At 41.2% G+C, this 17,132-nt stretch overlaps 1 protein-coding gene across 2 annotated transcripts in view; it reads right to left on the bottom strand.

The window, feature by feature from the left end:
* Positions 1–17,132, bottom strand: part of PLGRKT (plasminogen receptor with a C-terminal lysine) — a 68,256-nt gene that overhangs the window by 16,166 nt on the left and 34,958 nt on the right. For both annotated transcript variants that reach the window (XM_075596718.1, XM_075596709.1), the window contains exon 3: positions 853–983. In XM_075596718.1, coding sequence (XP_075452833.1) covers positions 853–983 — 131 coding nt within the window. The remainder of the gene's footprint in view (positions 1–852; positions 984–17,132) is intronic.

Below are 17,132 nucleotides of genomic sequence, written 5' to 3'. Positions count from 1 at the left end.
GTACCCCCTTTTTTTGTAGCCCGGTCTACTAATGCCATAAATTAAAGCATTTTTTAATTTGCTAACAGCCTCCAGCCCTTTTATTTTTTCAAGCAGTGCTCCACCACTTTCTTCGTTACTTGGTTCCATCACATATAGACCATGGGAGTATCATATTTTCTGAATGTACCTATTTTGCAGGCAATTGTCAGCGTGTGAAGAAGGTTCATTGTATCCTGCACCCACTGGCTTAAACTAGATCAGCTACAGATCAAGGACATACCACTTAAAAAAAATAAAAAAAATCTAATACATGTTTTTAATCACAGGGAAATATTGCTCCTACTGTGAGGGTAAATAAATATAGTAGTTCTGATGGTGACAAATGTTATTTGTATAGTAAACTTAAAGGGGCCCCCATAGTGTGCCTATTTTTCATGCTAAATGTTGGAGGATCTGGAGAGGTTATAGTGGCATCTGATCCAGAGGGACCAGTCATTGGGGACATGCTATTCTGTGTGGCGTGCATGGGCTTAAAAACACAAAATATAATAAAGAGTAGTAGGAATTCAAACTTTTTTTTGTTTTAAGAAGCTAAAGTAACCCACAAAGTATATACAAAAGTAACATCCATTGTGACGAGTATTCAAGGCCATAACTAACATTCTCATATCACTGTGTTTTTCACTACAGGCCCAGATTGACTAAGTGGTGCTATGCTAACACCTTTTAGCACTAGAAGACCCCTTAAATGACCATTCAAGCCTCTTTAACTATCTGTAAAGGATCGTACGGAACAGGAAGTTGCTTTATGGTATAGTAATACTTGATAAATATTGGCCTGAGTGTTGAGAAGGATTCCGAGCTCCATACCCAGCTGTTAAACCGAGGGCGGCAATGCCTGCGAAAGTCCCGTAATATTTGAGCAGTTCTCGTGTCCCGGCAATCTGCATGGCCATCTGCCTCTCCCGCATCTGATTCTGCATCTGGATCTGTCTCTCCAGCTGAAGGGGAGAATACAATAAAAGAGAAACGTAGTTAGCTAAAGGCACAATGCAATGTTTCCCCACCTGATGATCTGCGTCTCTAGAATTATTGCACCATTATTAGGCAGATATGTCATCCATCAGGTTTTATTCTGCTGGTTCACAATTCGATTTGTATTTGATATTTTATGTACCTTTGAAAGTAAATTCATTTTTCTACACTCTAATGAGGGGGGGGGGAGGAATCATTTAGGAACTGTGAAAAATGTTGAATTCTTGGATTCACCTGCATTCACATTTCCCCCCAAAATACAATTTCTCACTGTGGCACATTAACTCTATTTTTCCATTAAAAATATAACCACAAGTTAAAAAGTAAAAACACATCCCATATGTCAAATACATTCCAAAAATATGGAAGGAAAAGTGGAGATCTTCTGCAATCCCTAAACATGAGTACTGTTCTTTAACTGCTATTATGGAATCCCTATATCCTCTATCCATCTGTGCATGTCGGTATAGTTCTCAAAATGGGAGACTTTGCCAGGAGAAAATGCGGTATGAATGGACCACGGGGACCTGCTTGATAAGGCAAACAAACAGGAATAACAAAAGAACAGCATGATTAGAAGGGAAAAAGAAGCCCAAAAAAGAATTAGATTAGTAACTACTATTTGCCAAAACGCTGTTTACAGTCTACAGGTGAATGTGGCTGGTCAATAAAAGAAATAGTAAGCAATAAATAGCCAGCCTTAAATAAATGCGCAAAGCGTGACACCGGGTAATGCAAGATGGAAATCATTTTACATGTGCAATAAATCCTTAACAGAGAACTTAGTTGTGCCGATTTGCCACTAGGAGCATCAGGTCTCATGTATCCTCTGCTTCCAGGTCACCATTGTCAATGGCCCAATCTGCCCCAAAGTGGCCGAAACCAGAAGAAGTCTTACAGCATTGATATTTAATTTGAAAGAATAATGATTATTATTAAAAAAAAATTAAAAAGTAAGCCTTCACTTTGAGAAAACGAGACAGGTTTGGGATTCGTGGTGCTCTGGTCTCTGTTATCAAAATGAGTCTAAACCAGTAATATTGATTAAGAGCGATGACACCCTGGCAGAGGCGGGGTTTGGGGTTAGGAGTTGGGCAATGACATTGCAGAGTAAAATGGTTGCATCAAAGATGAGGAAATGGGTCTGGAGTACCTCTGGGGTACAGTTTTGTTGCAGACGTTGACGCGGATGAACTCATTTCTAAACGCAGTACCAGATCCCCTTGTAACCCATAGCAAGTCACTTTATCTCCCTGTGCCTCAGGTTCCAAAAATTAGATTGTAAGATTTCTTTGAGTCAGGGACTCACTAAGCCCCAAAATGCTATGTACAGCGCTATATACAATGCCATCACAATATTACTAAAGAAACAACTCGGTCAATTACAAATAATGCTTTGCTGTATATCAAAGTTACCATGTTGGCTATGGAGTGTAAGATTTGGTATTTCTCGTTAACTAGTACAACTCACCTTCATACGAGTGCAGTGAATCATTTTGTCCAGCCATATAACATCACTTTCTCCAAGTGACCTTACAATATGAAATTAATGCACTTGCAAATAACAAAAGAAAGCCCAGTGCTCGATGAAGATCAACTATACTTCTCTCCACTGATTATGCTAGATAAAATAATTTGATATTTTAAAAAATCACTCCTCCGACATGTTTCTCTAATAGTCTCATATAAGGCTATGTGACCAGGTAATAACTACACCCAATTTGCAGACCACATAACCAAGAAAACTATCTATCTTATTAAATATAATTGCACTGAAGGGTGCAAAGGGAGAAAATAAACATAATTCAGTCAACCCATACTTGTAGGACGCAATCACTAATAAAAAAAATATAGTCAATATCCATTAGAAGAATATCCATAAATCTTTATCAACTCTCCAGTTTCAGATGCGAGGGTCCATTGACCGCTTAAAACTATACCAAAATAATTAGGTCTTGTTTTGCTCTTGTTAGCAGCCATTACGCGGTACAAACACTCCATGCTAATTACCCACACTGCGATCTTTAGAGGTTTTGCAAAGGATGAATTAGGTCCCGAGTTGGTAGAAACAAACAAATTATACTGAATAAATCAAAGTGTTCTCAGCCCGTCCTGTAATGTTTGCAAAACACATTGGGGTGACAAAAGGAAAAGTTAATCAGCAATGCACTCATTAAAAAAGATAATATAAAAAGTATATTCTAACTACAGTACCACAACAAAACTATTTCAAAGTTTCGGATGCGCCCAGAATATAATTGTGCTCATAGAAGAAGAAAAGAAAGCTCTCAGTGTGAGACAGTCAGTGGAATAGAACATCATTGGGACTTTCACACCTTTGCATGATAGGACTGCAGTGCTTTGTAACACCTTTGGCAACCAGCGTTTATTCATTTTCTCATGAGAATGTCCTCCAGAATGCAAAAAAGAAATAAGAGCACAGGAGTACAATAGCCAAGCTGCTCTAAAAGACTAAAGCATGCGCCTATAACACCAATGAAGTAAAGACTTGCAGATCTCTTCTCTGCTCCAACTGGAGGTGCCGTACTGGAGAAAATGTAGCCTATAGCAAGTGTGCGCAAACGTTCTGCGCTGCGCCCCCCTGCCTGCTCCTCCCCCTTACCTGTAATCCGGCGTCAAATGACGTGGCGTTGCCCGAAGCCGACTGAATGAGTTACAGAGGCCTTGCGCTGAAGAGCGTGGGGCCTCTGTAACCGCAATGCCCCGCTCCCCCCCAAAAAAACCTCCCGCCCTCCAGTTTGCGCACCCCTGGTGTATAGGAATATGTAATGATGTTATCTATAGACACCCGAGTGATTCAGACGGCGCTTAAACCCACTTTAATAGATATAGTGAAACCCAAATGTGCTCGCCAATCAAAGTGATAATCACAAAATTCAGTGCTCAAAAATAGTGAGAATATAAATAACAAAAGTGTAAAGTAGTGGATATTATCACAACCTCTGGTGGGGAATGGTGTTGACTCCTGACAAAGCTGACAAGCTCAGCGAAACGCGTAGAGCCATTGCAAAGGTGCTGTGATGCTCAAAGGCTGTGCCAGGAGGACCCGCCGATCCAAGACGGTCTACCTCTCCATGATCCACATGGCCGGACGTGACGTAGATCCAACCGGAAGTGATGCAAGACACGGAACCGGAGAATCACAAGCTAACGTGGGAAGAGACTCTAGAGACCGGGAAGCAGTGTGTACCATCACCTCCACGGGGCGAGACGTCCTCGGGCGCCCAACATCATTTATGGGTCTATTATACGTATATGTACATAATGTGAGTACATATATATATTTTTTTACTTATTTTTACATACAATTTATATTGGTCTGCACAATCGGTCTATTCCTTTTTCCTCTCTCCCTGAGATTTTCTACCAACAATACAGTCCGATCCAGTCACCTGGATACTATCTTTCTCCACACGTTATCTGACTACACTGTAAGTAGGCATTTCGTAAGAGCCAAGATTTTGTTTCTATCAAGATTGTACAACAGGAGCACACTATATTTGTCCCTTTTCCTTTTTGGGGTAACCCGGATGATGTTATCTATCTCATCATTAGAAATCAAAGAAAACTTTTAAAAACGGACATCAGAAAGTTCTCTGAAGTCAAACAGAAAATAAGTAAATGAGAGGAAGCTGTAGTGGGCTGAAATTATGCAGTTGAAGACCTAATGATCCTGCAGAGAAGATGCAGAGGACCGTAGCAAAAGTTGCAATTTGTGCATTACTGGATTAGAAGTAAAGACTGAAAGCAGTAACTGCACCCCCTTTATTGAAACATGTATCCCGGAAATATTAAATATCCAAATGTTATTTATCCCTAGGCCGGGTTCAGGATGAATGCGCGTGCGCTTGAGCGCTGTGATGTCACGCACTGATGTAGCTGGGGCGATTCCTGGCCTGTAAAAATGTGCTGTTATGCAGGGGGGGGGGGTTGGGGGCACGGTCGTGATGTCACGAAGCTGGTTCTCCCTCATTGGCGAACTGCTCACGTGACCCGTCCATCGCACGGCAAAGGCTGCGGCCAGGGTGGCGCCGAGCGTGTAGGCACTCATGAGCGGTGGCGCAAGCTCAGCGCCACCCTGGCCAAGGCCAAATACAAAATAGTTTGTCTCTTCAAGCTTCTCCCCGGGTAATGCTCATGCGCACGCACACTATGGATGATCACATTGGCATAACGTGATGCGCCTCGCAGAGTTTGAATCAGATTTATTGGTAATCGTATTGAATGGTAGACATGGTCTGATATTGTGCAAGTTATTGAGATATCCACAAGCTCAGCAAATTCTTATAAAAGGCCAAACCAAAGTGAAGGAAAGAAAATGACTATAAGAGCAAGGTGTGGCTAAAGGATCTTCAAAGCAGTGCAACTAATAACACCTTGCTAGGAGTGACGGTTTAAGATTCTTAGGTTTCAAATATGAAATGTAGCAGTTAAATTCCATCTTACAATCAATAACACAAGTGATACTGGACTCTTCATTATCGCAAGAACATATTGATAAGCAAGCACAAGGCACAAAGATATCGATATGTGGTGCAACATTATTTTCTAATTAATTCTATTCTACTGAATATGAAACTCTGGTAGATTTGCTCAAGTTGTTTATGGTCAGTGATTAATACAAAAGGGGTCTAACCCAGTTTTGCATCGAAGAATACATCTTTTTTATATATTAGTATGTCGTTTTATATAAAAATTACACTTCAAAAACAGAAAATCAGAACCTGAAAATATTTAAAAATGTATAGAAAAACTTATGGGCAAAAAATAACTTGACTAACAAGATCTTGCTATTCCTATTATTGTTTAAGAAATTAAGAACTGAAAATCATTCCAAACCCAGAGGTCCCCAGAGCTGAAAACGGCACAATTCAGCTCCAGGAACTCCCCGAGTTTCCAAACCGGAAAAACAAAATGGAGGGTAAAAAAAAAAAAAAAAGGAAACAGAGCAGCCGGGATTTCTGCTTTAAATGTCATCCTGTTATTCTACACTTCTCTGGACCCATCTCCATCTTTTGCACCTCATGGTGGTCATGACATTATTAAAGCAGCAATCCTCCAAAATGATTTGCTCCCCCCCACTCCCTAGCTTACCTGAACCAGGGGATCCCACAGAGCTGATCCATCTTCCCCCGATCTCCTGGTACCCCCTAGTTCCCAAAAGCAGTAACAGGAGTTTAATTTTTTTCTAAATGTTGTTGAGAACACTACAAAACCCTACAAACATGGATGGCTACCTGTGTGACCAATAAAAAGCCTCAACGTCATCTCCTGAGAATGGCTTTCTATTGGCCGCTGGAGGCAAGGCTGACCCTGTGGCCCCTCGTCACCCAAAACTTCCCGGACATCTGCGACTTCGGATCATGTTAGAAAAACCCATGAGCAGCGTGGATTGCTGCACCAAAACATATGAATGGTTGTCCAGAAGGGTGCATGGATACCACGATGCATGAAGGGTGCCATTTTATGCTCACCAGCAAACGATTGAATCATTCAAGCAGCAATCCCCATTACTGTTTATTTTTTAAAGGCTATGAACGGGGGGTGGTCCAGACCCCTTACTCTAGGAAACTCAGATTTAGGAAAAATGTACCTTTCTATCTACCGGTAATCTGCTTCTCATTTGGGAAATCTAAATGGTCTCCAAATTTGCTTCTGTTCCATGGGCGAATAGAATGCTGAAACATCAACGGGGAATCCTGTTGAGGCTTGCTACTACTGGATGACTCCCGGCAGCCATCTTTGATTTTACATGAAGATTACTAGCAACTCAAAGAGATAAATATCCTACAACACACCCCACACCTTTTAACCTGTTTGGCTGTGCAATGAGTTGCAGTGCTTTCAGCACTGAAAAATTATAAATTTAGCGGTTTTTGTTGTTGTTTGTTTTTTTTTTTTAAAGATGTGCATCAACACAGGACCCACGTAAAATGGAAAACTAGATTTCCTTTTTATTTATTTTCTTTGTGTGACAACTCTTATTTTACATAGTTTGCTCAAACCATCGTTGGATGCAATTCAAAAGTCTCTTTCAGTGAAGGGTTTACATTATCCTTTCTACTTGTACCAACCGATGTTTGTATTTGCGTATGTGAGATCTTCAAATAAATACATCATTCCTTCATTCACCAAAACTAATTATAGCTAAAACAGGATTAAAACCAAAATGTGTATTGTAATTTCCCATGCGTGTCACAGAGGAGCAGGTGGAGTGATATGTAATAATTCAAACCAAAAAAACAAACTCAATCATTTTTATTTGACATGATACAGTATGTGGAAGCTGAATGTATGGCTCAGTAAAATGACAAATTAGCTCATTATAACCAAATATGAGACAAGGATTGCACCTGATCTTATATTTTAGACCTCGTAAAAAAAATAATAATAGTTATATAGATACATATACTAGCATAGTTGTTAGGGCTTGAAAAAAACACATTTGTTCATCAAGTATTCAGAAAGTAAAACAAAAAAACAATGTTACATAGGGAATCTTTGGATATTATTTATAAAAGTATGTTTGGTTTATGCTAGATGTTTATTAAAGTATTTAGCAAGAAGAGTAAGGTAAAAAAAAGAAAAAAAGAAAGAAGAAGATGGGGGGAATCGAGGTGAAAAGAGAGGTTACACTGATTGCTTTACAACGTCATTCATATTTCTGGGGAATAATTATTTATAATTAACTGGAGACACTAATGTTAATACTAAACTAAGTGCGCTCAAAACCTCTGATAGTGATACAAATAAAACGAGGAAAAGAATAAGTCACACATAACAATGAGTTACATAATAAAATGATGCCTCAAAGATAAAATACTTAAGTATTTGCCATCTCACAGTATAATAATAATAATAATAATAATAATAATAAAAAATGATCCAATGAAACAAAGAGGAGTTTAAACTAAAATAAGGTCTGATGCAGAGCTGTTTTGTCTACAAAAAGAAATAGTATGCGCAGTCCCAAGATTCCCTCTGTATCCGTATAAAGATGTCTTTATCCCTCTGCTGCTCCCACTCTCCCGTGATCAGCGGGGTCAAACCGGAACATATACACAAAAAGGAAGCGCAAGAGAGAAAAGAGCCATCAGTCAATATTCCAAAGCTTTATAAATTGACTCAAAATAACAATATCACATAAAATACATGAATAAAAAAAAGATCACATAAGATCTGTAAACCCACACAGTCTATGCACAACGGTGAATTCTCAATTCAAAACCCACAGAACTAAAACCAGGTAAGTACAGGGTGCAGAGGATTGTATTACTGCTTACATATGAAGGAGAACACCCCTAGTGCTAGACCGCTGGTTATCCGCAACAGGCTGGGCTTCCTTCTTCACGTTCGCTCCCCGCTGCGTGATGACGTTTACAGATCCTATGTGATCTTTTTTTATTCATGTATTTTATGTGATATTGTTATTTTGAGTCAATTTATAAAGCTTTGGAATATTGACTGATGGTTCTTTTCTCTTTTGCGCTTCCTTTTTGTGTATAAGAGCTGTTTTGTCTGCATGGGATACCAACTGGAGCCGAACGTTCTAGAATTTGCGACATGAGTAAATTGAAGAAACTCCATGATGAACATCCAGTTCTGGATCTGTCTTTTGAGGGGGTAACATGAATGGTCATCGGGTCATGGCCTAGGGCAATGAAACCATGCGTACATTTAGATGACATGTGAAAGTTAGTAGAAATTATCTTATCTGCCAGGGTAAGCCTCAAAGGGCATTGTAAAGTCCTGAGACATTCACTGACCACAGGTGCAGGTGGTGGTAGAATGGTGACTCCCATTCACTATCATTACAAATCCACTCTCAGATTAGCAGTGGAACTATCAAAAAGGGGTGTCTATGTCTGCGACAAAATCATCAGAAGGCAAGGACACGGCTATCCTTAATCTAGTGGTTACAGGGGGAGCATTATGGGTTATTTTATACTCTCAGATTGATTAATTTAGGAATAAATCATTCTCTCTCCAGATAAGCCAGCCATAATAATGTCACCGGTCAGAGTGATGAGTGGGAGATAAGACATACCAACAATCAGAGTGATGAGTGGGAGATAAGACATACCCACAAAGGGTGGGATCTCATACCTGCTTTTCTGGTCACAGAGGCAACGTTGTGTGTAACAGTGGTCTTTTGAGATACCCAAGATCAGAATTCAAGCAGGTGTGTATCAACAATACATGGATTTTCCCATTTCCTATTTTTATGACCTCATGAAGGAACTAATATCATTCATTGGTAATGTATTAGGTTTTCTGTTTTATTGCTTTTTATTTTGTAAAAAAAACTTTCTGCATTTACATTTTGTATGTTTTTGTAATTTATTTTCTGTAACAAGCACTGTATGCTTCTTGTAATATTACATCTGCCCCCCACCCTCACATGTATTTCTCCCCCTTGCGTCTCACTCTTACTTCCTCTTTCCTCACTCTCCCCCCCCCCCCCCCTGCATCATGTATGGCCGACCTGTGAGCACGTGACCTGCATCTGGGACACGGGTTAATACATAGCTCGCAAGCGGTTCCACTTTTCCGCAAAGGTACCTCAAATGAACAATATCTCCCCTCAATCCGTCCCCATATACCAACTGCACACAAGTGAGCACGTGACTTACATATGCAACCAGGGTTAATACACACAGCTACTCTAGCCAACTCACCTTTCTCCTGCACAAGGTTCCTCCAATGAGTTAGTATTAACCCCTTACGTAATTGCAAATCATATCTACATGCTTCCACAACCCTGGAAATGCAAATAAAAGATGTAATATTAATAATTGCTAGGGTCCCAGGTTCCTGTTTATTACAGAAAAAACTATGCACTTTAACACACATAAATCTGTTTTAGCGAAATGTGTTCGAAAATGTAAATACTCTCTCCAGAGCGTGGAACAGGTCATTCAAAGCCCCAAAGCATCACTTATTTTATATATATATATATATATATATATATATATATATATATATATATATATATATATATATATATATATATATTGCTTAGATTACAGAAAAGGAGTACAAGTACATACAATTATCATAAATGCAGAACAGTTTCTCAAAATAAAAAGGAAATAACATAAAATAAAAAACCCTATACATCAACATATGTCATGTTTTCTCCCAGAGAGGTCACTTGCACAGAAGCGAGACTTACGTGTTTGGTCCAAACACACCTCTGTTGAAATCCAAATTCCTAATACATGGTTTAAACTTAAATACTCTTTTCCCCATGGAAACATACAGTAAGCCCAACCCCGTCGTAAATCAGCTGCGAGAGTGAAAGTTTGATGACAGAGTAAAAATTCCTGAGGTAGCCAATCATATGATTTAAGCTGATAGAAGTTAAAAAGCATTCCCTAATAATGTTTTAAAATTAATCCTGGTGGTGGCAGCAGCATTATTGCGGTGTAGTGTGACAGTTTTTGGGGAGCTAGTGCTCATTTTTAATGCCTTGTGGGGATGTGAGTGAGTCAACTGGAGAGCTTGTTGTGTGCAGATACACACACACACACTTAGTGAATTGATCCAATGAGATTGGATATTCAGACAAATCATTGAGGTACTTCTTAAGCACCTTCAGTACCTGAGAATAGTTTGTTTTATATAGAGTATCATAAGAGTCGGTGAGATAAGCTCCTAGATATTTGATAGAGCGTGATTTCCATTTAAAATTGTTAGTGGGGGTAAGCGATAACTATTGTTTACTTACACACTCCACATCAGAATATAGCGCAATATTTTTTAGGAAATTATTGGTGACACTGGGATGCTTTCTCAATGGTTGCCTAAGCAGTAAGTCCAACTTAACTAGTAATAAATACCTACTGTAGATAGATCAAACCCCCTTCTCTAGCTTATAAATCACAATTTTTATTAACAAACCTGCCCAATTGTTTTCTGGTAAAAATAAAAAATAAATCAGCCAATCAAGGTAGATTCAATATTGTGGTAGGTACTGCAGCAGAATGTTGGAGATTCACATCGGACGGATCTTGAAGCTCTTTCTTGGGGGACTATTGCAACTTCTGGGGGAGGTTTCCTGATAGCTGTGCCAGTCGTTGCAAGCCGGAGTGTTAAAGAAAATATACTCCCTGATCTGGCCCAAAGCTTGAAGGGAAAGTCCTGATTATAAAGTGCGTTGTGTTCTCAGAGTATATCCATTATTTGCTGGAGGTTCCTTCTGCGGGCGAGCGTGCTTGGGGATAAGCCATTGTAGACCTAAAGGCGAGTGTCATAAAAAAATATGCATGCCTGCTTTTGTTCTTAAAGGGGCGAGTATCAAGCATAACTTCTATGGTTTTGAAGTAGTGCAAGTGAATAATGACATTGCACATTTTTATGGCACCAACATTAGGAAGTGCAGTATATAGGTGCTGTATACAGGTCAAGCTTTATTTAAATATAATGGTAAATTATGACGAACCTTGCAATGCTGGTGAAATGAAATAACTGGGGACAATAAAATGCAGCACCTAGAAGGAGCAGAATAAACAATGTTGTTTACTAGCCTTTAAATCACCGATACCAGAGGTTACCATTGTTCTGCAAGTCCCTTCTGGCAGCACATAGGTTAATGCTACATATATCTCCTGGATTACCCTACTGAGTTTTTTGGGCTACACAGTACACCCCACATTGGTAAATGCCTACTTCAGACAGCAAACACCAAACCTCGGTAATCGTCTTTGACCAATTAAGAGCCGTAAAGCACGCAACCTGCAGTAATTGATACATGAAGGCTGACAGGTTCATACAGCGTCATCATAATGACGCATGGCAGCAACTAATACCAGGAAAATCTTACAGTATCTCGCAGGACCTAATTTGAGCTTTTTCGTGCTGCTGTAAATGATATAAATGTTTGAGGGCCATAGAATGAAAACACAGCCGCTCATCCCACCTGTCAAAGCCTGGAACACGCATAGGAGACCTCTGTGCTCTAATCAATCCTGTCTGGCTGCAAATGTTTCATGTTTCCTCTAATGGGCACATATCTCATTATTACTTCTGATTTCTTTTTGTGTTTCCTGAAACTATAGTTGTTTTTTTTTTTAATGAAAGCCCAGCCTGCCTAGAATACAACACTCAATTAAATGAATTCTTTGATGTTATTCGCAGGGCAGATGTGCTTCTTTGTCATAGGAGCGCAACTTTCTGTCTGAGCCGGCACATATTATCAGGGATGTGAAAGAGATAACACAAGACAGACCCGTCTTTATCAATCTCATTGCATGTCTCTTAGTGCAGGACCCTGCTGAGGTATGTGCAGGTGGATAACTCTGCATATGTTGTGATCTCTGCCCCTGATCCTTTGATTTCTCTCTCTGCTTTTCTGTCTTTTCTTTTGCACCACGTCTGCATATTACTCTCTACCACTACCTTGAGGGTGGTTGGATTTGATTAGTTAGGAAACATGGGTCTTATTTGAGCGACAATCGGATACATAGATTAACTTGGGTATGCAAAATCACACTTGCATTGTTCTGGATTTTTTTGTATGTGAGAGGAAGACAAATGTAAAGGAGCTGGTACTATTTTCCCACATATACAGTACAAGATTATTCATTAAACAGAGTCAGTGCAGAACGGGGCACTATCGCATAGAAACTGCTATTGTAACCAGTTTCTGCATGGTAGTGCCCCAATTAGCATGATCGCAGTTTAATAAGTAACCCCCATTGCCAGGGCCGCCGACAGGGGGGGACAGCCAGGACTGCTGTTCCGGGCCTGACTATCCTCCCCCCCCCCCGGCGGAGACATCAAGACATTAGACTTCAGGGCCCTCCCCTTTGCTGGCCGACACAAATCTGGAAGGGGGGATTCCCCAGGCTGTTATTCTGCGGGCCTCCATCGGGCCTGCAGGCCCCATTCCGAGGGCCCCAGGTAAACCATTCTGTTCCCTGACCCAGTATCCCCTTCTCCCCCCTCCGCAGGCCCAGTACCCTCTTTTACCCCCTCCCCAGTATCCACTTTTACTGCCTCGCCAGGCCCATTACCCCCCCATCCCAAGCGCAATATCCCCTTTTACCTCCTCTAAGCCCAGTACCCCCTTATACCTCATCCTTAGGCCAAGCACCCCCTATATCTGCCCTCCAAGGCCCAGTACCCCTTCATACCCCCTCCCCAGGACCTCCTGATATCCCCCCTGACCCATTACCTCCTTATAGCTCCCGCCGGTCGATTACCATTTTATATCCCCCCCGACCCAATACCTTCTTATATCCCCCCCAGTCCATTACCTCCATATAATTCCCCGCCCCCCCATCCCCAGTCCATTACCTCCTTACATCCCCCAAGGTCCATTACGACCGTATAATCCCCCACCCCAGGTCCATAACCCCTTTATAATAACCCCCAGGTCCATTACTTCTTTATAATGTCCCCCAAATCCATTACCTGCATGTAATTCCCCCATGTTGATTACCTCCTTATACTCCCCCCCCCCCAGTCCATTACCTCATTACAATCCCTCCTCCCCCCCCCCAGGTCCATCCCCTCTTTACAATCTCTCCCCCCCCCCCTTTATATTGAATCGGTGTTAAAGATGAGGCATGGAGATTCTTCCACTGAGCAGTAGTGGGCTTTCACTGTATGGTTAAACCCCAACACTGAAGGGCCAGCAACGCAGCTAAAGAATTAAGAACACCAGTGAGTTTGTTGCGATTTGAAAAAGCAGAATTCCTCACCGCATTTGATTACTTACAATGAAAACCAATTACCTAAACTACTGATCGATCTGTTTTCCTGTGACCAAATCAGCAAATGGCTGTCGCTGAATCAATTCTTCAGGTCAGTGTAACTCAGCAGCTACAATGTAGCCTTAAAATTACTAAATACAAAAATAAACTTTATAAATCGCTCATCCTAATAATTGTTTTGTCTCTTTTCTTTAATTTCAGGTAAGTAACATAGTGCATGAGGATATATAATTGATACCAGATATGATCAAAGAAGATCCAAACAACACTCTATGTTTCCATGTGTATATAGTTTTTAGGACAGGTTATCCCAACAGTTTTACTTGCTAAACAAATGACTACCTATTGACCCAAGATCAGCTACCCAGATTAAAAATAAAAAACAATAAAAAAACTATTACATAATCTGAAGAAGCATGGTGACACGCGAAACGCGTCATTGGACGTCGAGTCTGACATCACTGGAGCGACATCTCTACCCCACGGAACATGGCTTGTATCCGAATATTTCCAAAGTCAGGTGTGGGGAGCGTAGATTTCACCATATGTGAAAAAACAAAAATAATATAGTGCAATCTATTTTTTTTAAAAGAGACATGTTGATAACAACAGAAATGGGGACTCATACTTTCCAAGTGATAAAACAGCAGTGGATATCTATAGTAATCTAGCTCAGGATGATCCCAAGGGGTAGATTTGCAGTGTTGTAATGGCAATCTCAACTTTGAAGGATCCCACAGGGTAACTCTCAATGCAAGACAGAGAAAGTACACACGTAGTGCAACTTTGTTTTATCAATACTGCATTATATTGGAATGATACGTATCACACTTACATTGTATCAGTGTGGCAAATTCACATAAAAATTACAGGTGGCACAGGTCCTCAGTGCTCTCCGACCGCATTGTGTCACTTCCGGCAACAATCCGCGTCAATTCCGGTTACGGATCCCTCCGTTGTTTGAAGCCACGGGTGCCGATAGTGCAGGGCAGTTCTGGGAGCTTGTATAGCCTACTTGTTTAGACTTAAAGCGTTTCGCTCATAAAAGAGCTTCATCAGAAGCATACGAAAGCCAGTAAAACCAGCCTCACACTGACAAGACCAAAAAGGTCGAAACAACTGTCTCTGAGTAGGTTTACTGGCTTCGCATCTAAACCCAGGCTGTGTTTAAAGCTGTGTAATGCAGCGAGCATAAGCTTATAAGGGTTCCATGTAAAAATTGATGAGGCAAAAGGTGACACTGGGTGCTCATTTGCATGTAATTTCCCAGAATCCCTTGCTGCAGTGGAAGCACTGTATGCTAGGTGATAATGGCGAAAAGCAGGGTTGCAGACCTGTCTAAGACATGTGAATGTGCTCACAAGTGATGTTTTTATTTGCTATATAGATATATATACAGTATCTAGATCGATCCATCTATAAATATGTAGCCATGCATAATAATGACTGCATACATCTTCCCTGTTGGCAGTAAGTCCCGGTAAATACAGGCCTGCCAACAGAAGTTATGGAGGTTTTCCCTCACACCCTTGTGTGGTGCCCTGTGTAAGGATGGGAGTGGCTGTATGCTCTGAGTCCCTGGATAGTGACCTCAGAGCTGCGCCTGCCCCCTGGAGTATAAAGGGCACAACACTGACAGTTAGTGTGGTTGTTGGTTGAGAAATAGTAACCAGAAGGTACAAGGTTGGAGAATCACTTTTGTGACCCTAGTGCAGTAACTAGCGGTAGCAAAGTGATCGACTAAGTTTTGTCTACGCCATACTGTGTCCAGGGACCTGGCACAGCGGTGATCTCCCTAGGAGAGAGGGAATCCCACTTCAATACGGGAGGGCGTACCTGGCAAAGGGACAGCACGGAGAGATGTGCGGCTAGAGCCGGCAGCTGCATGGGGCAGTCTGCTACATCCCTGTATTCAATAAAGATGTCCTTGAGAAAAAGAACCCCACTGTGTGAGTGTGAGATTACTCAACAGTGGATGGCACCAAGAAGGAGTTCCTCACCAGGACCATCTCCCTGCGGAAGCACAGATCCTGATGAGGTGGAGGCGCTGCACATGATGTAAGTTGGACTCGCACCCACTACCTCAGCTACCTGTCCTGATGACATCCCCTAATAACACCAAGCGGGAGACTCAAGAGTCCTGTTACTTGCAGGTGCACCACCACACACGCCTTGTAATGGGAACTGGTTAGACTACATGGGCCAATGTGAGATTGGGTGGGTCAGGCCAGGGGGATACACCCGTTACAAATAAATACAAATTCTGGTGGTGTCCCAAGCAATGTGTGGGGGCAACAGGGCTAGCAAATTAGATATATGGGCAACACACACACACACAGTCGGATGGGTCCCTAATCTTGCAGGGGCACCTTCAGAGGTTATGCAGCACTTTTTATTCTAATAAAATCTACTCACCCGCACTAATATCAGAGAAAAAAAATGGGACACTGGTCCCCAGTGGTGCTACAAAAACGTTTGTGAACATAGTCAATGCATGAAGCCAATAAAATGTATGTAACAATAAAAGTCCAGTAAAGATGAAGAAACCAAGGAACCTTGAGTAAGCAGGTGGTATGTAAAGTACAGCACGTCAGCCAAGTAGATGTGGGGTGATGGGGCAGCCTGCTAGATCAGTATGAACTGAATAGTGTAGATAACTGTGTGGGGAGGGACAATGCTGGTTCAGTAAACCCCTGAGTTCTCAGAGGGCCCCTGTATTGTATGTTTTTTTTTGACCAATACGCCTAATAAATAGTTTTATTTTTATACCTGCCTCCAGCCTTCTTCCGATTTTGCAGTGCTCCATCTTTCCCCCTTCTACAGTACATCGATTTACTCAGCCAAACAGCCACAGACTCAACAGGCTCTCTCAAAGCAGAGAGCAGATGTCCCTGTTTCGCAGTTGAGAGCTACGGCTTTGTCGAAATTCACTAAATCCATTAATTTGCTTGCTTGGGCACAGTTTTTCCCTTACTCGTCAGTAGCATTTGACCTGAACATGGGCCAATTAGCTGCATCATTTTTATAAGCAACGTCTTCGGTTCCTGTTAGGAGCAACGTGCGTCAGAGACTTTGAAGGTGCAAACCGTTAGCACAGAAAAAGTCCCAAAGCCACACAAAAAAAAAAAAAAAAAAATCAATGCAGAGATGGACACATTTACTGTGCATCTCACAACACTTCAGCTTCTGATTGATTACATCAATACACAAAGCCTTTTCTTACAGTTATCAATTGGGTAAAGTTCACTGACACTTTTTTTCTTCCTCCAGTTGTCATATTTCTCCGTCCCGCTGCCATTCTAGTTAACGAAGGAAACCCATAAGAGAGAACTATTTTTTCCTGATGATCATTATGTCTGTATTTCTTTCAATATA

The sequence above is a fragment of the Ascaphus truei genome, chromosome 1 (assembly GCF_040206685.1).
Source record: "Ascaphus truei isolate aAscTru1 chromosome 1, aAscTru1.hap1, whole genome shotgun sequence".
Lineage (NCBI taxonomy): Eukaryota > Metazoa > Chordata > Amphibia > Anura > Ascaphidae > Ascaphus > Ascaphus truei.
Note: the sequence above shows the minus strand (reverse complement) of the source record. Positions and strands in the feature narration are given on the sequence as shown.